This window comes from Sebastes fasciatus, chromosome 2, assembly GCF_043250625.1.
Source record: "Sebastes fasciatus isolate fSebFas1 chromosome 2, fSebFas1.pri, whole genome shotgun sequence".
Taxonomy (NCBI): domain Eukaryota; kingdom Metazoa; phylum Chordata; class Actinopteri; order Perciformes; family Sebastidae; genus Sebastes; species Sebastes fasciatus.
Window position 1 is genome coordinate 22,150,301 of NC_133796.1, and position 22,649 is coordinate 22,172,949.

Genomic DNA, 22,649 nt, shown 5'->3' on the forward strand with positions numbered 1-22,649 from the left:
AATAGACACCGCTGCAGTGCCTGGCATGGAGTACACTCAGATATTTTACTTAAGTATAAATAGCAATACCACAGTGTAGAAATACTCACACTTACAAGTAAAAGTCATGCATTCAAAATGCAGCATATACATAAAAGTACAAAAGTATTAGCATCAAATATACTTAAAGTGCAAAAAAGTAAAAGTACATAAGATAAGATAAGATAAGATGAACCTTTATTAATCCACGGGGGGAATTCAGGTGTCAAAGCAGCAAAGCGCAGATACAGAGGTGCAGGTGTACAAAAACATTATAAAACAATAAATAGAAATACAGAATATACATAATGAATGAACATAGTGAATGGACAAAGCGTGTTCCGTCCGTCGATACAAAAATGTAGTGTACAATAAATAGATGTAATATGTGCAGTCTATAAAATGGTATATGGGATGTAGTGTAAAGTAAGTTTAAAGTTTAAAGTGCACCAGTGGTTAGGAGAGGTGGTTGCAGTGTAGATAGATGCAGATAGTCCAGATAGTGTACATATTATGCAGTATGGTTCATTTCAGAATCATATATATTATATGACTTGATTAAAATGATTGATGCATTAATGTACATTGCTTTAATATTGTACAGCTGGGAAAGGGTTAATTTTAACTACATTATAGACTACTTTCATTGCTTTCAAAACTTCCTTTATTCACAACAAAGAGTTATACAATTGTCATGCAAAAACATAAACAACAACTACAATCCAGGGAGTCCAAAGTCCATTAATTTTAAGTCTTTAAAATGTATTTCCTTTAAAATATTGAAAGTCTTTGCAGCTTTTTTTTACTTTATAGGCTACTTTAAATGATCCAGAGGGTGACGTAACCCTACATTACGTCACGGTCATGTGTTCAATAAGGAAGTAAACAACAGCTGAACGGACTGAACACGACGGGAGGAGAAAGGTAGACATAGATAACGTTACAGTTATATTTCATCTTATTAACCATCTCAGTTCTCTTTGTTGGGCTGTTTATTGTCAGTTTGTGTCCCGCTGTTAAATAATATTGACTTTATAAACGTGAAATAATAGAAAGTTGCTTCCTTGGCTCTGCTGCACTGCTTAGCAACTGTAACTGAAAGCAACGGTTAGTAACGGTTAGTGACGGTTAGCGACGGTTAGCTCTAGCGACTAGCTGCAGTCTCCTCAGACTCTGCCTCTCTGTGGGGTTTACTGTTGTTGTTCCTGCTACTTCTCCATCCTCTCACAACCTAACAATGTTTATTTCACCATATTAAAAATCAACCACAAGGATAGCTATGTACTATACTATTTTGTTTATTTTTGTTTATTTGTTTTGCACAATTTAAGACTATACAACATAACAAAAAATAATATAAAGTGCAGGAAGAGGCAAAAAAAAACCACTGGGCTTAACCTTTAACCTTTACAGAAAGGCCTTTTTATAGCAATCCCTTGTTTTAAATTTCATTATTGTTGACTTTTTCTACAAAAGTCTTATGTTCAACATTTTATTTTGGCCTATGCTTTTATGATTTTATTCTGTATTGTTTTTATCTTGATGTTTACTCTATTTTAACTCATGTAAAGCACTTTGTAACTATGTTTGGAAAGGTGCTATGCAAATATTATTATTATTATTATTATTATTATTATTATCTGAAGCCTCCACCCAGAGACAAGATTAATATAAAGAAATAATATGACTACATAATAGTGATAAACAATTAGGACAAGATATATATATTAACAACAATAACAATACAGTAAATATATCAATATGTTATATATATTCCTTGTTTCCTGGTCTGCTGTTGAACTTGAATGAACTTTGAAGTGCTGTTAGACACAGTTACAGTTGTGGACAGTAACTAAGTACATTTACTCAAGTACTCTACTTTTTTTTTTTTTCTTTCTTCAATATTATATTTATTGTTTTTTTGTTAATTTTGAAACAACAGAACAAACATTCACAAACGTCCCCAATAATAACATGCTCAGTGCAAAGACACTTAACAAACCTAATATTAATATAAAATAAGTATAGATACAGGAAAAACATATTATATACAAAAAAATAGATAAATAAGTAAAAAGAATGTACACAAGTAAAAAACAATAAATAAAATAAAATAAAATCTATTCATATATACATATATATACCGTATACGTATACACATGCATACACATATACGCACTAGCAGTATATACACATGCAAAAACACATACATATAATCAATTAAAACCATTTTTTTTATAACTTTCACCTGGTTAAATAAAGGATATCTATATATATTTTTGCATCAATAATTATAATTGAAATAGGCCATTCTGCATATTGAGTACTTTAACTTTTCTCATTCCCTCTGTGTGAACTTTAGGACCGGCTCTCCAAATGACATCTCTGATATGCACTTTGCAAGACCATCGAGACGATGTCAACTGGTGTGCCTTCTCTGGCAAACTGTTTGCCTCTTGTTCTGGGGATAAAACCCTCAGGGTGTACAACACCCGAGACTTCTCAGAGCTGCCCTTCTCACCGCTGTCAGGACATGGCTACGGCGTCCACTGCTGCTGCTTCAGCGCCTGCGGACAGTTCCTTGCCTCGTGTTCGACTGATGCAACCACAATGGTTTGGTCCATGGACACGGGTGAGATCGAGGCCGTCCTGGAGCATCCTGGTCGTAGTCCTGTGAGGATCTGTGCGCTCTCTCCTGACTCTTCCCACCTGGTTTCTGGTGCATCTGATGGCACTTTGGCTGTGTGGGATTTCCCCTCCAAACAGCTGCGCAGGTACATTTGAGATCTTAAATTTTTGAGTTGAAACAATAGCCGATCGACAGAAAATGAACATGCAAAAATGTTGATAATCAAATACAGTTGGTTGGTTTGGTTTCAGATTTTCTCATTCATGTTTTGACATTTTATAGACTAAATGATAGATAGATTTATTGGAAAAAATATTCAGCAGATTAAATGGTAATGAAGATAACCTGGTAATTGCAGGCCCACAATTTATACAGGTGTACAGCACAGTACACAGTCTCTCTCATATCTTGACAATAGGAGCTGAAACCTCAGTGCAAACAAATCTCCTCACACCACTGTTTGCAGTTACACAACATAATATTTGCACTGTCCTGAGAGCATCCAGTTTCATGTGTTATTATACTTGAACAATGGCAATAGAAGACATGCCTGCTGATGCAGCTGTGTGTTGTGTTTGTGAAGGACGGGAGCAGTGAATGACACGACTATGGTAGCCTGCTCCTTCAGCCCCTGCAGTCAGGTGTTCATGACCGGCTCCAGCTACGGAGACCTGCGTCTGTGGGACCTGGACATGAATCAGCTCCATGCAGAGAAAAATGCCCACGACCTGGGGGTCACCTGCTGCACCTTCGCTCCCAAAATCCACAGTGGTGAGAAGAACCATTGCTACGTGTTTATCAACCACTCTATGGCACACAGTTTAGTCAAGAGGTGTTTCTGACTGAATAAAATCCAAATTATATATTGTTCATATTAATAGAGACAGGATATTTTACAGTTGAATAATGAAATGTATTATCAAATATGAGAGCAACAGTAGATATAAGATACATTAACATTTACAGGAACAGTGTGTAACAATTAGGGGGATCTATTGGCAGAAATGGAATGGAAGTTTCAGTTCATAGCAATCTGCAACCTCACCACTAGATGCTGCCAAATCCTACACATTGAACCTTTAATTTTGACCAGTAATTCAATTTTTGGAAATTAAATTAATATGAATAACTATAAATTAATGCAAATATAACTATGATTAAGAAAAATAAGGGCCAACTGTACATGAAATTGCAGCCTATCAAATACTGCAATTTCCTTTTGCATATCTGTCAACATACTGATATCACTACATCTCTGATGAGCCAATTTTGTATGTTAATATCAGTTGGGTTTTACATAAAGCATGCACGTCTCTTACTTACAGTACATACAGTCACATCCCTTTATAAAAGATGAAGATGGTAGTATAGGAGGGGAAATTACTGTTATATTAAACATCCACCATTCTCTAAAGTTTGGCAAAATCAAGTCAGTCGTGAGCACAGCTGATCTGTTAAGCCTTCGTCTAATTTCCCTTTGCGGGACAACAGCATCTACCGACTGGTTGTTGTTTGTGACAGATGGAGCGCAGTATGTGACTTGTTTGGTATCATGCAATATTTGTGTTTGTTTGTTTGTTTTTGTCTTTTTAGGTGGTCAAGTTGTGCAGTTTCGTCTGGCGTCTTGTGGGCAAGACAGTCTCCTGAAGATCTGGGCCATCAACAAGTTCAGCTCTGGAGGTAGAGTGACATATCTTTATTTATCTTTGCATACTAGAGGATCTCTCTCTAGCTCACATGACCTTTTCTTTCATAACTACAACCCTCTATGGCTATCAGCTAGGATTGTAAACCTGGGTTATCCATGTACACTGTTCCCGTGTTGCAGACTTTGAATATAGTGTGCCATAGTGTGCCATAAGTGCCGCCATATGAGGCAGAATTTGACTATTATGTTGTCATATGTGAGGTGTTGTTATAGTCTGAACAATGGATAGTTCAAGACATGGCTCTGTGTTGGAGAAACTCCACTAAGCACAAACACTAGTTGATTATTCCTTTGTTCCCTCTGCAATAGGCCTTTTTTACAGAAGATATTTTGACTTGTCGCAGGAGGAAAAGCCCAGGTGTGAATAATTAAATTAATGATGGCTGAGGTGCTTTGATTTCAGGATCCAAGTATTGTGCATGCTGATTTAATGTCAGTCTCACTGGGACACTTGAATACAACAGAGCCATCGTTACTGTTATTAGTAACACCTGTGCTTTTCCCACTATACCAAGTCAAAATGTCTGCTGTGAGAAAGGCCTATAGCAGCTCTGATCAATCTTTCTCACTGACGCTGCTGTGAGCGGGGATGAATGAGTGCATACATGAAGATTTTGTGAACTACTTGCGTGTTATCTGATTTGTATATTGCTGTGTATATCTGTATGTTTCATATGTGTCGCTATGTGTTTATCTATATGTTTCTGTGTAATGGCTGTGGAAACAAATATCCCTCTTGGGACAAATAAATCTAAATCTAATCTAGACTACAGACTGAAGAGTCAGATGCTGAATATTGATATATGCAGTTTCTGTATCAACTAACCTAACAGCCCTCAGAGGCATCATTGGTGTAACTAGTTTGTAATACACTGAACAAAAATATAAACTCAACACTTTTGTTTTCACTTGTTTTCACATGTGTACTTATTTCTCTAAATTTTGTTCACAAATTTGTTAAAATCCGTGTTAGTGAGAACTTCTCCTTTGCCAAGATCATCCATCCACCTGACAGGTGTGGCACATCAAGATGCTGATTTAAAAAGCTTGATTACTACACAGGTGTGTCTGTGGGCTGGTCACAATAAAAGGCCACTCTAAAATGTTCAGTTTTATCACTCAACATAAAGCCACAGATGTCACATGTTTTGAGGGAGCGTGCCATTGGCATGCTGACGGCAGGAATGTCCACCAGAGCCGTTATGTTCATTTCACTACCATGAGCTGTCTCCAATGTTGTTTCTGAGAATTTGGCAGTACATCCAACCAGCCTCACAACCACAGACCACATGTAACCACACCGTTCCAGGACCTCCGCATTTGTTTATTGAGACCAGCCCACAGACACACCTGTGTAATAATCATGCTGTTTAATTAGCATCTTGCTATGCAACACCTGTCAGGTGGATGGATTATCTTGGCAAAGGAGAAGTGCTCACTAGCATGGATTTGAACAAAACTGTGAAAATTTTTTTAGAGAAATAAGTTTAGATCTTTTTTTTAACTCATGTAAAATGGGAGCAAAAAAAAAATTGTTTTCAGTGTATATCAGCATCAGTGTCACGACAAATCACTGGTGCTGCCAGATAAAGAAATCCAGAGTAGCTGCCAGTCCAGGCCATTTTTCTGTGTTTTTCATGCTATTAAATGCTTGTATATGTGCACAGATTTAGCATATTATATTTTCTCAATTTTCTGCATTCAACAGCCCCCCTGCTATTTTCTTTCTGTTATTACCGACCCATTTGGGAAGCCTTTTTCCACAGTCACTCAAAGCACAATCCTGTCTTAATATTAATAATAAAAAAAAAGGTTCTACCGGTAGTATGGCTTACTGGTCACTTTTATGTGTATAACTATAGTTGTTGTTTCTCTCTCTCTTGTAGGCTATAAGATGCAGCTCCTGCACACATTAACTGGCCAGTCGGCTCCGGTGCTCTCCTGTGCGTACTCCTCAGATGGGCAGCTGCTTGTGTCTGGGTACGGTGCTAAGGAATAGGGTTGTAACCGTATACCGGTATCGAGGTATACCGTGGTAGGAAATCAAACCGTGTACATTTGCTTATCCACGGTATTGAAAAAAATCTGACATAAGTGAATGTGTGAGTTAGAGATACACACAGGAGCCGTCTGGCTGCGCTGTTGCACACCTACAGTATATGTTCATTGATAATAATTTATATATTAATATATATTCATTTAATATTTTTATCAGTTGTATAATTCTGTTCTCATTCCTTTAGGGGTCATTGTGACTCATACTACCACTACTACTGCTACAAATAATAATAGGAATAAAATACTAATACGGTATATTGTGATACAGTATTTTCTGAGACCGTTATCATTCCTTAAAAATCTCATACCGTTACAACCCTAATAAGGAAGCGTGTTGGTGACTTTGAGTGTTTTAGCCTCTTAATTCAGATTGTATATTCTCTATACATTTATGACAACCATTTTTTCAAAGCATATGTTTTTAGATTGATTATATTTTCTGTCGTGCCAGTGCAGACATTATGACATAATAATAACACAACAGAATGTTAACTTGGATGTAAATATTGTCTATTTTAAGCAAGTTTCAAATACTTTTCCAACCAGTGGCTGCCTGGAATGTAAGAAAAAATCTTAAATATTTTGGTACACTGAGAAACGGTCAGCAGTTGTGTTAAGTTATATACAAATAGTATTTGATGGGCCTTTAACAGACACATTTAGAAGATTTCTAACTGATGGCATTGCAAGCCATATGCTAAATGCATATTTTACATCTGTTGGTCTTGAATAGATCAGTATTCATGTCTTGATAGGATCAAGAGATTGATGTAAAATATAGATTGTTTGCCTGGACTGACAAGTAGGCCACTATCGACACAACTATAAGAGTGCAGTACCTCAGTGGAACCACTGGAGGGAGACATGCATTGCTTTATTCCTCGAGTGAACGTGGATCTGAACATGCTGTACCAAAAGTCATCATTGTTATTTAATTTGATATTTTTTTCCCATCAGCTCTGTGGACAAAACTATCACGATCTATGATGCTGTAAGTACCTCTCCTTTTTACAGATGTACTTGGTAGTAATAGGTTTTACCATAGACACATGTTATATACTGTTCCACTCATAACATAATGTTCATATTAATTTTGCGCTACACTTTATCTGTTTGCAGAAAAATGCAGTTTTGCTTTACACACTGAACCAGCATGACAGGTAAGTACTCACTTATATTTATGTGATTACGTTTTGTTTACGGGGTTTTATCACTGAATATAAGCATGAATTGGAAAAAGTCCCACGGTAAATATATTAATTTCTCTCTCATCTTCGCCACATAGAACATCTTGTATATAGTTATGTATTAGTTATTTATTATATATTATACTTATTATATTATATTGTTATTAGGGCTGTCCTCACACTCATACAATTTTGTTGACTAATCGTTTAGTTGATTTATTCAACAGATCTGTAAAATCTTCACAAAGAATCACACAAAAGCACCACTTTAAATCTTGTGTTTACCTGAAATGTGATCATAAGTTTCTTAGGAATAAGTCATTCAGCATGAAAAAAGCACAAACAATGACTAATGGACTAATGAAATCTAAGTTGACTAAGACCAAAACGACCGACTAGTTGATTAATTGACTAATTCTTATATGTTCTTTCACATATTTGTGTCTTGACTACATTCTTATATTGAGATATAGTGGTTTTCGGGTCTAAAAGAACAATAAGTTAAATTTGAATTGAAAAAAAAAACATTTTATCGAAATTATGAATGTGTTTTGTGGTACACTAAATTAAACATTTATGCTCCACCACACACACACTTCCACACTTGATGTTGTTTGTGCAGAATTCCTAAAAGAGGTCTTTCACACAGTTTCTCTGGCAACTCTCCTGTTTACAAACATACACAAGCTCAGTCTGTCTTTAATAAACATATTTCTGGGGGAAATCCACTGCAAGATGCTTTGCAATGCATTTCTGCGCCTATTTTGCTTTTGCGATAAATGGACAAATGTGATGAGATCACATTGAGATAATTCCAGACTAGTTTTATTAGGTTTTGTTACCACAGATTGTTCAGTTATATAAAACATCAGCAGTAAATGTCAGATAGATTTCAACATTTGACCACTCAGACAGACACCACCAACAGCACCTTTTAATAGATTATGACCCAGTGTGGTCACAAAACATGCATTTATCATGTTTAGAAAAGGGTAGGACTGCTATCACTGCGTCTCTCCCCCCTACACATACACAGCTGAATGATCACACTTACAAGCTATTTAAGTCCATCCAGCCACCTGTGACTGAAAGGCAGATAGCTCACTTCCTTTCAGAGGGGCAAATGAAAGTCATTTTGGAAAATCACCATCTGAAGTGGAAGAAGACGAGGCAAGTTGAGAGAAAGTGGATAAATGGCGAAAAAAAGTAAATCACAACACTTGACAAAATGCCTCCAGGAAACTGATTTGACTTTAGACAAAGTGATAATATAACAGTGTTGAGTTCCTGCATGCCGTTCTCTAAATTCTCTTTGGAGGTTTTTAAAGACATTGATTGAAGTCGACTAGCTTTTGTGGATCAACATTTCTGAGCGATCCAGCTTAGGTTTCAGAGAGATTGTCCTCATTAACGTTGCTTTGACTTTCTTGAATCTGCTGGAAATTTCATTTTTAATCCTTATTTAGATCTTTAGTGCAGCCTTTGACGGGGTAAGCCATCACTGAATTGGCCCTCTGATGGAGAGCATTCGCATATATTGCACATATTTAGGTCTGGTATTGAGCCTCAGTGCCCACCTTTTAACCCTGTAAGAGCCCAACTGCAGCCTCAGGTATGAAACGTACAGCTGCTACGGAGCTCAGGACAAAGATTTGGGGCTTTTGGCTTCAGTTTCTGAATGCTTTGAATGGATCTTCTTGAGGATTAGATGCTCACAGAATCACTATTAACTTTAAAGTTACTTACTTTTTCAGGTTTTATGTGCAAAAAACTTTTTCTCCCAAGTTTTGCATTTGTCCTCTTTCACTTTCCCCTCAATCCTCTTGCTCTGTCTTTTTAATTGGTATCTTAGGACTAAGACATTTGCATTTGATTGATAAATCTCATTGGAAACGTTTCTTTTTTTAGTCCTTTTAGTCTTTTTTTGGTTATTATAGAGAGAAACATTCAGGTGATTATTGTCCTCTGCTGCAGGTACGTGACGGCATGTTGCTTCTCTCCAACTTCACCACTTATTGCCACTGGATCTATGGATAAGACTGTAAACATCTGGAGGGTGGAGGATGGATGCAGTGACCGTGGTGAGAAATAAACACACTTGCATAATCACTCCAATAGAGTAACATCTACATTTTGATGATTAATTACGTTTGTTTTGTTTTGTAATCTATTTTTTTTGTCTGTCTTCTTTACTGAACCTTGTGTCCAACGGAAAGGAGGGAAATCATTGCCTGGTTAGTTTGATTTTTATTTTAAATATTTATTTATTTTCACACTTTACGCCAAATGTACGTACTAGTTAAATCTTTAACAGAGTTGCTAGTAGGGGTGTAAGAAAATATTGAAAATATCGAGTATTGCGATACAGTTTTACGTTTTGTGATACTGTCTCGATTTTTGATTAATAGTTTACAAGCAAAGATTAACTCGGTCAATACTAGGGCTGTTCTGAATACCATTTTTTGGGCTTCGAAGTTTTGGTGACAAATATTCGAAGCTTCGCAGCACGGCGCGGTGCGGCATGGTGCAGGCTGATATGTACTTCTGTCCGTCTGTCTCCATCTCCCCCTTTCAGCGCCGCTGCCGCACTACTGTACACACACACACCTCTACACACAACAAACAGCGATATCCGAGAATAACTAATAATAATTCATGTTGAATATGAACAATGCATAATGTTGTGGGATTATTCCGTATTTCATGGGCTGTTTTGAGATTCATACATTATCATTACATACTTATATTAAAAAACAAAAACGAAGCATCCGAATACTGATTTGGAGGTCGATTACCATGGCAACAGTCAAAGCTTCGAAGCATTCAGGTCAGCCATAGTCAATACTTTAGAGAGATGCGCCCTCTCAATGTAGTGCTATGATGTTGGATGTTACAGGGACTGTGATAAATGCAAAAGCAGATCCCAGTAAACTGATTTTTACTCAGATTTTATGCATATGGTTGCAATATATGGGCTTGCTTACAGTATCGCAATTAATCGCATTATATTGAATCGTAACCCCTGTACCATGATACGTATCGTATCGCCAGATTTATTGCCAATACACAGCCCTAGTCGCTAGTAGCTTTTATTTCATCCCTGTTTTGAGATGTCGTGTGTTAAACTGGTTTCATCTTGTGATTGAAGGACACAGGTGTTGTGTACAAGAGTGTTCTCTTTTTTTAATCACTCTTCAGTCTCAAGTTTGCTGAAAGATTGCCTCGCATTGCTCATGTTTACAGTTACTTATTCCTTTTTTTGTGTTCTAGAGCAGTCTGATGTGACATCAAGTGAAGGTAGGAAGGAAGGAAATGTGCCTCACTGTGTAGTATATATTACACTGGGGGACTTGTAAAAATCACTCCTTATACAATATGTGCACAAAAACATGGAATAATTTTGTCATAATTGGGAATGGTCATGTGTTCACCAGTGTCCAAGTTTTGTCTAGCATTTCTGTCTGCAATGTGCAAGCTCCTTTTCACCTTTTAGTTTCATCTTGTGTCAATGAAAATGTCGATGAACCCTCCAGACTTCCTATTTATATCTTTACACAAGCCGCGCTCGCCGCAGCCCCCTAATCAATAATTAGTCAGCAGGACTCCAGGACAGCGTTGCATGGAGAATATTTTTCAAAAGGTTTCTGCAGCCGACAAGGACTTGAGCCTCTCGCTTTGACTCACCCTCTCAGAGAGAACCTCAGCGGGCCAATCCAGGCTGCTGGTCAGCGATTGGTCGGAGGGGGATGTGTCTGCGTGGCTGGTGGAGGAAGGCCTCGAGGGATTGGTGGACAAATTCAGGGCCAACAACATAGATGGGACGGAGATGCTCAGTCTCACCAAGGAAACACTGGCGTCAGAGCTGCACATAGGTGAGGAAGACAAACGTCACACACTGCTCAGCGGGGTGCCACTTCCTCACATCTTCACATAGTCCTAATGCCCGAGATGTAAAAACATAAACCCAGTCTTATGGGTATTAAACGCCTGGTCTCATGTGTGAATGAACATGGACGTGTGTGGATTAGGATTTTTGTACACGGATAAAAGGCAGCACATTAAATTAAAGTAAGGGTGAAGGAATGAGTGAGTGTTGATGGGGTTTTAGTCAGCGAGATTACATAATATTAGGCTGCACTGCAAAAGTACTCAGCTTTGGGGCTTCTGCAGTTCTGACTTTAATCTGGAGCACTTCATCAGTTACATAACCTCAATCCCCAAAACAGTGTTTCCCATAAAGTATAAAGTGGATTTACACCTAATATCATTAGGTTTGTCTGAAATGAAGAATTTTTGGTAACACTTTATAATAACTATCATTAATTAATGGTGAATTGATAGCTAATTAAACTTTAATATAGAATAGTAATAGTTACTTTACTGTTAACAAACAATGAAATGATAATTAATAATGTTTACTAATTATTAGCAATGCTATAATCTGTGAGATTTTAACAGTTTATTGTTGCACACATAACATTTTATATACTATATTAAGTATTTTTTAATAACTAAAAACTGGTTTGTAAACCACATAAACATTATTTGGATGGCTGTTAAAAAGTTGCAACTGATGGTTGTAATACCTTAATAAATACTTTGTAAAGCATTTATAAACATTATTTAGATACATAGTTAATAATTGGTTTCTAGTCTATCTATGTAATAGACTATTTATAGACGTTTTAAAACGATTTCTCAAAGGTTTATGGTAACAATTTATAATAACCATCATTTATAAATGGTAAATTGATAGTTAATTAAACTAATTAAATGTTTACTGTTCACAAACAAACATTGATAAGTAATAATATTTACTAACTATTAGTAATGCTATTAGTAATTTATGTTATTTTAACAGTTTATTGTTGTGCAGATCAAGATTAATGATTAAGATATTATTTGTAAACCTTAAAGAAATTGTTTGTAAAACATATCTAAACATTACATCGATAGATATTTGTAACACTTTGTTAATGGTTAATAATTGGTTTGTAAACCGTCTACAAACATAAATGATAACTGATAATGCTTACTAATTATTAGTAATGCTATAATTTATGTTATTTTAACAGTTTATTTTTGCACACATTATAACATTTTATATATTATACATACAGTATAAGAATTTGTTAATGATTAAGATATTATTTATAAACCTTCAAGAAATTGTTTGTAAATCTTTATAAACATTATATCGACAGATAGATGGACCAGATATTTGTAACACTTTGTTTAAAAGCCAATTATTAACCATTAACAATCTATGAACATTATTTGGATGACTATTATAAGGTTGCAACTGATGATTATAATAACTTGTTAAATGTTTAATAAATACTTTGTTAAAACTATTTTTTAAAGGTTTACAAATAATTTGGTAATCATTAATGAATACTTAATATGATATATAAAAAATGATATAGTGTGTTCAACAATAAACAGTTAATAATTTTTTTTATGTAATCAGAATGTAATTTTCCATCGTCTCCTATCAACTATGATACAATATATCATTTAAAAACTAATTATTTCATATTACACAAACTAATGACAAAATAACAGAAATTATAGCATTACTAATAATTGTAAAACATTATTAATTATCATTTCATTGTTTGTTAAAGGTACAGTGTGTAGGATTTGGAGGCAGATTGCAACCAACTGAGTACCCCTCCGCTCACTTCTCCCTTTCCAAGACTGCGGTAACATGAGCCGCAGAGTGAAAAACCGTGGTAACGCTGTTCACCTCGCTCAGAGGCTCATTCTTACCATAATAACACTACTTTAGGAGCAACGGAAGACAGATGGAGGCTGGCGGTACCACGGTTTTTCACTCGTAAAAACGCAAAAGACTCTCTCTAGAGCCAGTTTTTGGTTTGTCCGTTCTGGGCTACTGTAGAAACATGGCAGAGCAACATGGCGTACTCCGTGAGGAGGACCAGCTCCCCATGTAGATATGAAGGGCTCATTCTATAACGAAAACACAATGGTTCTTAGTTTCAGGGAATTATACACTCATGAAAACATGGATATTATATTCCATTTCAAATCTTACACACTGTTCCTTTAACAGTAACATAACTATTAACTTAAGTTTAATTAAATATCAATTTACCATTTATTAATGATGGTTATTATAAAGTGTTATTGAATGTTTTTGTTCTTCACACTTTACCAGGTACATTTCTGACTTTTTTTTCACTGTAAGATTTGCGACCACAAGCCCAAAGTAGGAGTATAATGTTGTTGATGTCCGTCTACCAGCTAGGTCGGTATTCGTCATGTAGTTGTCAGCAAATGTTTGTTGTATTGCCGTGCCGTCATTCCCATCCCACAGTGGCTGTCAATCACTCCTCAGTTTACACAGCTCCAGCGCTGCGACAGCTTGTGTTCACATTGTTCTGTTTTTAGTAACGTTGCATGAATCCCACCTTCTTAACAGAACTAACTAGTAGCGACGTGTTTTATCTGCTGCAATGAAAGACGAAGAGGAGCGGGCATATTTTTCAAAGGTGGGAGTGAATTCAATGAGTGTGCTTTCCTTCTAAAGAGGCAGCATAACTAAATGAAACACGGCGTACCAGTAAGATTATCAGGGAGTCTACAAAGTGCTTCATGTTCAGCTGCAGTTCAACTCTTTATTTTATGAGATCATTCACTTTTAAATCTTAATAAATGTCTCTAGTTTCAGGTTCTGCAACACACTGATACTGAAACAGCAGCATTCAAAGTGCCTGCTTAGTGTTTAACTTTGAATTGGACAGACAAGTCAGCAGACATGATCAGCTCCCACCATGTTCTCTCTCACCCACGCTCACATTTGCCATCCAAGAGTGAAAAGTGTTAAACGCAGGAATAACAAATGCTCTAAACGTTGATATTGATATTATTGTATATGTTCGGCTTGTTCCTCTTGAAGCTACGGTGGTTTCTATTTTAATGAGAGCACACAAAGTCTGGATCGGTCTGTTTTCTCCTCTGGCACATATCCTCATTCTCTTGCTTGTGTGTGTGTGTGTGTGTGTGTGTGTGTGTGTGTGTGTGTGTGTGTGTGTGTGTAGAGTCAGTAGGCCTGCGCAGTAAACTCCTGAGGAAGGTGGAGGAGCTTAAGAGTGATTCGGTGTGTTCAGGAATTCCTGATGAGTTCCTGTGTCCAATCACCCGGGAGCTGATGAGGGAACCAGTCATCGCTGCCGGTAAGCAAAGATCAGACCTTTTCCACATAACACAATGTACATATAATAACCTAACATATACGTTAGAGTCAGCTCATGAAACATAAAAATAGAGTGCTACAGGAATGAGTCCTAAAAACCCTGTAAATGAGTTAGCATTTAAATGAGTTCGCATTTTAGCACTTCCGGTTCCTTCGTCTGGAAGGGATACGTATTTTTAATGAGTTTTTAGTCAGGTGCCTGAATTAAGGTCTGTGGTTACCACAAGCTTAAGAGATTTTAACGTTTTGTTCTACAATATAAAATAAAAATCCCACTCGTGAATTTTGAAGCCTTTCTGTGTTTTTAAAAAAGGTGGTTGCTAAAAAGTGGCTAAATGAGACTACGAGACGTCATCACACCGACTCGTCCGCCTTTACAGCCTCGTTGTGTAAACTTGCGCTCATGCGACCGTGGTGTAGTTCATTTATAGCCTACGTTAGCTTTTTACTTCTGCCGATTGCATTTACGCTTCAAAAATCATAAAAGTGGTGTTCATTTGTGAAGATTATCTTGCTGAACCAAACATGCAAGCATCATAAACACTTGTTCAGCAATAATCAAAAAGCCAATGGAAAAATCCCATTGGCTTTTTGTCAAGGGAACCAGGGCGATGCTAACTTCCTGGTTGGCCTACAAAAATACGTCCTCCCTGGAGCTCTCTATTGTCTGTTTCTTCAGTTTGAACAAATTTGCTTGTAGTTGTGTAAATTGAGTAAACTGTGGACATTTGCCAACAGATGGATACTCGTATGAAAGAGACGCCATCAACAGCTGGATCAACACTAAGAACCGCTCCAGCCCCATGACCAACCTCCCGTTACTGACGACTCTGCTCACCCCTAACCACACCCTGAAGATGGCTATCGGCCGCTGGAAGACCAGCCACTAGCATCTGAAAGACCCACAGTGCCCCAAATATTTCCCCCAAAGTAGACAGCAGCATTTCAGGTACGGGTGCATCTGATTTTGTTCCATTCGGGGCATCTGGGGAGTTTCTTTGTTGGCATTCATTTGTAAAGCTGCAATTTTTTACCACCGGGGAGCAGAATCGTAGCAACAGGTCTAAATATACTTTCAGCTTATTAAGTTTTAATGGCCAACCATCACATTAAGTAGATAAAGAGCAATAAGAGCATCACGGGGGAGTGCTTCTTTTGGCCATCTGAAGATTGCAAGTTTAAAGCAGCTATAATCAATATTATAATAACAAAGCTTTATAGCGTGGTCATTTTAGCTGTCTGGCCTGCAACTTTACTGTCTTCGTTCACTCTCGCCGCTCTCATAGTGTTGTTTTCAGTGTGAAAATAAACCCACTTAGCAGCAGATATTTCCCTCAGGAGTTGAAATTGTTGTGAATTTTAGACTTGCATTCATCAGGTGGCCACAAACACTAATGCTAATGTTGCTCCATAACTGCTGGATGCGTAAATAAGCAAGTTTATATTAACTTAAATCATGAAAAACATGATGATATGTCAATGTCGCTGCCCCCAAGTGGCTAAACAATAGGCTATTGCAGGTGTAATATTCACTAGCCTCTCATCTATGGCTTGGTCCGCCAAACTCCTCAGAAAAAATACTTTAGCCTCTTTGCCTTGCTAAAGTTTAAACTTTCTTCACCGGTACTCATTTACTTTAGCTTTAGGTCATTTTGCTGGAAGCAGGTAGCGCCAGTGGTTTGCTTGGCTGATAATCGCCAGTTTTCTGGTTTGTTAACCGGTTGCTATTTTGCAATTTGTTTTATCTTAAAATGCGTTGTATTTATAATATATGTATCAGTTAAGCTGTATAATGACAAAAAACTTTGAATGGGAGGCCATGTTTATGACTTTTTATTGACTTAATAACCAGAAAACAATGAGCTGTGACTGCCTGAAAGCTACACAGAGTTAAAGACTAAGGTGTTGAGTTTCAGTTGGATCAGGAATCCTAACAACCCCTTCACATCAAAGCTGCAGTCGGTAACTTTGAGCAAATATGATAAAAAAGTTATTTTTATAAAATGGTCACTATATCCTTACATGAGACAGATAATCTGAAAAAAAATTTCCTCCGCCTTCTCCTGTTCTCCTAATATGGTATTTGCAAGATTTCACCGCGCCTGAAGGAAAACAACCAATCAGAGCTGAGCTGTCTCTAAAGCAGCTGTCAATCACTGCTTGCAAACTCCGATCAAACGGTCAAACTAGGCAGCGCTGATCAAATATGAATTAATATTCTGTTACTGTAATGCCTATTTCTCGCCTCAAATGTTTTCAGTCACATATTTTAATGCACTGTTTAGCTGTAAAATGAAAAAGTTTGTGACCCGACCACCATGCTGAAAACACTGAAGCCAAAACCAAGCACCTCCCACCTCGGCTCTGATTGGTTGTTTTCCTTCGGGCACGTTGAAATCTTGCAGATGCCATTAGGAGCACCGGAGGACACAGAGGAACATGATTTATTCACAGATTACCTGTCTCATGCACTACTACCAGGATATAGTGACCAAAGTTACTGACTGCAGCTTTAAAGGGAGCCTATTGTTTCAATGTTAATGTTAGAAATATTGCTTAATGGAGCTTTAATTGAATTAGTAAATACCTTACTGAAAACACTCTTTGCACTATCTGCAGGTAAGCATTACATATATATCTTTAGATTGTCACTGCAGGACCTTGCTTATTACAATAGTGTTTCACCAAAGTAGTTTACTTCCCTGTGTAAGCTAACATCCAGCTTTTAATGACATTAATGAAGACAATTCTGCAATATCGAGAAGTGGCAATGATACACATTTTTATACAAGTAGTTTATTTTGATGGCGTAGTTAAATGTCAGTTTAGAGCAGTTTGGTTGTACTATAAAACATTTATCCATCCATACACACTCACACTAGCTTATGCAACATTTGATGGACTATACTGTGAAAGAAGTAGATGTAGAAATGAAGTCCTCCATTAATATTTTATTATACCACAATAATAATGTGGTAAAAATTCTGTAATCCATAATATGACTCTGAAAAGGGAATATGGACATACAGCAATGTACGCTTAAGATTTTTCTATCCTTGACTGTTGCTCGTGTAAATGCTCTCTCTCTCTCTGTGTCCAAATAAACCATTAAACACTCCATATGAATATGTTCTCTGCTATGCAAAAATAAATAACATATACTGTGAGTATTGAAGCAGTCAATTCAATATTAGATTATGACAAGAAGTTTCCAACAATGTCATTTACAGCAGCTCCTTTTTTTTATCAAATGTACCAAGAAAAAGAATCTCAAGCACACAAAGTAATTTCTTCTGAAGCCTGTAATGCTGACAGATAACCACTTACAGGGAAATATATAATCTGCAAATATAGTGTACACCGTACAAATATAAATGTTTTTTAAAAGACACTTGACAATAGAAATGGTCATATCCTGCAACTAATAGCATGAGGTTTTTTTATATTCGTGCACAAAGCTTTCTCTGACTTCTATATTTGTTATAATAAATTAAAAGTTGAGACAATATACTACTTATTTTTTTTAAATCCCTACTTAAGGTATGTCTGGTTTTCTTGAATACACTAGTGTAGCTGTAGACATGTAAGCAAAAGCATAGTAGCCTGAGTTGAACACTGGTTCTAGATTGAAAATGCAGTGCAGCAGCATAACTCTACAAAACAGGCTCAGGGAAGGGAGCTGTTCTCACAGCAGGCTCCCTTGCTACCTTATTTGGGGACAAAGTTTGTTGCAAACAGCCTGTATCTGTGCTTTGATAAAGTATATTCAGACGTTGGACTCTATAAATGAGCGCTTGGGTTTGATGGGAGCCATATGCAGAGCCGGGTTGTCTCTCGTTAGGCTTGCCTGTCTGTGCCGCCCGTCGGGAAAGCGTAGCTGGGAGGACGCGGTGCCTCTGGCGTCTCGCTGGTGGAGCCGCTCTCCAAACTCGCGGCCCTGCTGCTGACTTCCAGGGAGGTGCTCCTGGAATGAAGCGCGTTTGAACTCATTGTTCAACCCTTGAAACTCCATTACTGACATACTGAAACTCTCCGCCCCTCCTCCCTGCCCCTGTCGGCCCAGGCCAGAGGTCTGCTGGCCCTGGACGCGCACTGATTTGTCCATTACTCCCATGAAAGGCCGGGGCTTCAGGTCTGGTTTTGTCTTGAAGCTACCGCTGCTCTTGATGGGGCACGGGGCGTCCTGCTGCCTGCCGCCGTCTGACAGGTTCCCACTGGAGGCCTGACTGGAGCTGGAGCCCCTTGAACCTGCTGTTCCTCCTCCTCCTCCACCGCCCTCCCTCCTAACCTCCATACCAGACCCCAGAGCGAGAGCCAGGCCGTCCAGAGCCACCGAGTGGGTGGAGAGTCTGTCGGAGCCCCTGGAGAAGCTGGAGGAGCGGGGCTGGTACATGTGGAGAGGCCCAGGTGGGGAGGAGCTGCTGGGGGACATGGGATGATACAGCTCAGTGGGGCTGAGTCCAGAGTGTTCATTGGCTAATCCATGACCGATGTCAATACCAAGCAACGGCGCAGGCCTCAGGGAGGTGGAAATGTGTCTGCCTGGCAGAGGACTGGAGGGGCCGCACAGAGAGAGAGGCCTGCCCCCAACTCTGCCCCCCGTCTGGAGGGAGTGGCAGTGGTGATGAGTCCTGCTGAGTCCCTGGTTCTGGATCTGCCTGTTGATCGCAGGAACAGGCTCAGGCAAGTCCACAAACAGTTGGTTCTGCACGTATTCCTCTTGAGGGAAACACGGCGACTGATCTGCTAAACCAAAGGCCACACCTCCAGGGAGAGTCCTGTTTGGAGCGTACGGATTCAGAGGCCAAAACTCTGGACTTTTCCCACACTGCAGGCTCGCTTCCTCACCTTCCTCCCTCTCTTCCTCCCTCTCCGCGTCGGTCTGCTCCGCGGGGACTTGCCTCTCTAGACTTCCCTGTGAATAGACGTCTGCCTCCTCCTCTGTGGCTTGATGGTGGTGGGTGTGAGGGTCCCTGTTGTAACCCTGTGCCATGTTGTTGCTCAATGCCTTCTGATGATGTTTGCATTCCTCCTCTACCCGCACCAGCAGGCGCCGGATCTCCCGGTTGGACGGGGAGAGTCGTGCTGCTTCGTGGAGGTCTGCCAGCGCTGCAGCAAACTGCCTGGGGAGGACAGAGAAAATGAACAAAGGAACTTTTTAAAAAATACTTAATGTACAGTGCCACTGAGAAGTAGCATCCCGGGGAATTGCTGATTCTCGCAAGAATGACTTTCCATTGAGCAAAAATGATATGAAACAAAATACTTCATATGGTTGTACCTGCTACTCCTCTTGGCACGTGCTCTGGCATAATATGCTTCATAAGACCTGGGTTTCAGTTCCAGGGCTTTTGTTGCAAACTCCTCAGCTATCCCAAAATCCTGTGTTTTCACATAAAAAAAAGTGCATTTAGTATTTGAATTTAGATGCAGCGCAAACAAACCCACAGTGTGATCAGCTAGTGGCTAGACGACTGGAAAGTGTTTGTTTTGCAGAAATAATCAGAGGCCCATTCCGATAATAATTGTGTTTGCATCTTCATAATATGGATCTGAAGATCGAAGCCCGTTTAACGAAACAGATGTCACGCTGCAATCATTTTTATCGACCAGGAACAGAAAGAGAAACAGACAGAGAGCTGCTTGTTTTTTGTTTTTTTAACTGCTCTCATCATCACTCTCAGGTGAATATTTAATGACACAAACACATTGTGATTCTGTCCTTGAGAGGGAGGTCAAAATGGCAGCATTGAATGTGAGATTGTGAACATTGCTGCTGAATGTTTAATGATGGTATCATGTAGTCTCTCTGCTGGCCCTTACTGCCTGCATTCCGATATAATATGTGGATTTAGCCAGCCCACTTTCACGTCCACTGTAAATAACTCCCTGTTGAGAACCGAGAAAAAGAGTGCGCTCGTCCTGCCAGGGAGAGTGACCTTATCACATCACATTATCTGCTCCATTATTCATCGGCCACAGTGACCCTAAGGATGGCATTTTTACACAGTCTGTTAGGACGTCTGTCATCACCAGGGTGGGTTCCCAACCTGGCTGCAGGCCACACACATCTATCTCTACACTAACAGCACACAGTTATTCATTATGTCACCACCTGCTTCCAGGTCGCACACGCACACTCTGTTTACCAGCGAGACCAGAAATTAGATCTGAAAAGCAGAGAGGTATTTTTACAGTGAGCCGTACCGGTGCTGACATTATCTTTTCATGTTGAAACGGATAAATTATATATCTTAAGGAACCATCTACCTTGCCTTGCCCGGCCCTCCTGCCATCCCCTCAGCGTCTAATAAACCTGCCAGTGTTAAATAGTTCATGAGCAGTTTGTTACAGCCGTGGGCCTTACATTGGTTTTCCGGCGGCAGCGAGAAAGGTTTAGATAGAGGGAGACCCGCAGGTCTTTGAGCCCTTTCAGCTCCTCTCCTTGCCCCTCACGAGGTAGCTTCCTCAGGGCATACTGATAACGCTGGCCTGCCTCCTTCATACGTCCCTTCTGAGAGAGACACACAGGAAGAAATGGACAGAGAGGATAAGGGAAGACGTCGATTCAACACATCCTCACAAACACGCCGTCTATAACATTCATACCTTGTAAAGCATGTTCCCTTCCTCCATCAACTTCTGCAGCAGGATGAGGAGAATGTCTGGTTTGGAGGAAGCCATAGCCCACGTGGCGTGACCTGATTGAGGGGTACAGATATTTATCTTTCTATTATCCGTCTCGCCTGGTCTCTTTTACTTTGTGTCTTGCATTAATCACGTACCTGATCGATCATGAGGAGCCGTTTTGTAGCCTTTCGGGGTTGATGAAGGAGAGCGAGTGAGGATGGAGAAAGAAAGAGGTGACGTTAGAGAAGTGGATGTAAAACTGCAGGTGCTGCAGAATGGAAGTAAAATATAAAGTGATCTAAATGCAGAGCGTGCTTAAATATAGCACATATTACAAATCTATCTTAGTGAGTCTTCATTGATCAGTTGAAGTCGGATACAAATGGATGTGTTGATTCAAGCTCCTTTTAGAGGCCGTCCTGCAGTTATACGAGCTGTTTAACTGTGTCATAATATTAAATGGTTCTTGGAACATTTTGTTTTGACTATAAAAGTCCTAGAGGTGGGATTTACTGTAGGGCTGTTATGGTAAGCATGGTGTTTATACCCATCTTGGATCCTTTCTTCAGCAGCGATGCCACCAGAGCCGGGTTCTGGCAGCCAGTCGTCCGGTCTGAACCTCTGGTGCCGTTGTTGTCGGCTCTCTCCAGCACCGCTCCATGCTCCACCAGGCAATGCACCTGGCCGTGCGCAGAATAACAACAACGTTTGGTTTTAAGATTCTAGCAGTGAAAAGGATATTTCAATAATTTGCTTGATTACACACAGTATGCCTCATTAGCTGACATTAGCAACAAAGCTGTCTGCCCCTTTATATCCTGATGATTTTGGTAAGTTCTTGATCATCAGTCAGTTTTAATTACTCTCCTGCTGATCAATAGATTGCATCAGAATGCTCAGATTGAAGTTTTTTTTTTACTCTACATGAACTGTGATTGCAAATTGACGTCCTGTGTTGCAGGGGGAAATGATTATCATCATTATTTTAGCAATTATGATTTATTTAATTTGTCTAAAATAGCTATGTTTTCACGAGTGTGACCATTATATATTGCTAATCGTGTTTTATCAATTATAATGTTTTGCAAATTGTTGTCAAGTACACATTTCTTCACCAAGGTCTATAAACTGCAGGGAGAAAAGAACATTTTGGTGAGGAATATTTACAAGTAAATGCGAATATAAGTATTTCAAATAAAG

At 38.9% G+C, this 22,649-nt stretch overlaps 2 protein-coding genes across 6 annotated transcripts in view; one reads left to right on the forward strand and one right to left on the reverse strand.

Annotated features, from left to right (window-relative positions):
* The first annotated feature begins 879 nt into the window (after nt 1–879).
* LOC141754992 (WD repeat, SAM and U-box domain-containing protein 1-like) lies at nt 880–17,937 on the forward strand. 5 transcript variants are annotated; one of them, XM_074614514.1, is made up of 13 exons: nt 887–942; nt 2,381–2,792; nt 3,231–3,418; nt 4,241–4,327; nt 6,242–6,335; nt 7,371–7,404; nt 7,533–7,573; nt 9,575–9,681; nt 9,817–9,834; nt 10,871–10,897; nt 11,293–11,472; nt 14,665–14,799; nt 15,558–17,937. In XM_074614514.1, the coding sequence occupies exons 2-13, from the start codon at nt 2,395–2,397 to the stop codon at nt 15,707–15,709; spliced, it is 1,461 nt and encodes a 486-aa protein (XP_074470615.1). In that variant the 5' UTR covers nt 887–942; nt 2,381–2,394; the 3' UTR covers nt 15,710–17,937. The 5 variants fall into 5 exon arrangements, with proteins under 5 accessions (XP_074470651.1, XP_074470615.1, XP_074470633.1 ...); XM_074614550.1 differs by lacking the exons at nt 14,665–14,799; nt 15,558–17,937 and adding an exon at nt 13,228–13,409 and having other exon boundaries at nt 880–942; XM_074614532.1 differs by lacking the exon at nt 10,871–10,897.
* A 421-nt stretch (nt 17,938–18,358) lies between these two features.
* The window catches only part of LOC141754985 (protein TANC1-like), a 37,054-nt gene continuing 32,763 nt past the window's right edge, over nt 18,359–22,649 (reverse strand). Inside the window, exons 24-29 of the mRNA XM_074614500.1 lie at nt 21,997–22,129; nt 21,605–21,634; nt 21,429–21,520; nt 21,187–21,333; nt 20,101–20,201; nt 18,359–19,942 (exon numbers count right to left, since the gene is read on the reverse strand). Of these exons, the coding sequence (XP_074470601.1) occupies nt 18,586–19,942; nt 20,101–20,201; nt 21,187–21,333; nt 21,429–21,520; nt 21,605–21,634; nt 21,997–22,129 (1,860 nt within the window). The 3' untranslated portion in view covers nt 18,359–18,585. The remainder of the gene's footprint in view (nt 19,943–20,100; nt 20,202–21,186; nt 21,334–21,428; nt 21,521–21,604; nt 21,635–21,996; nt 22,130–22,649) is intronic.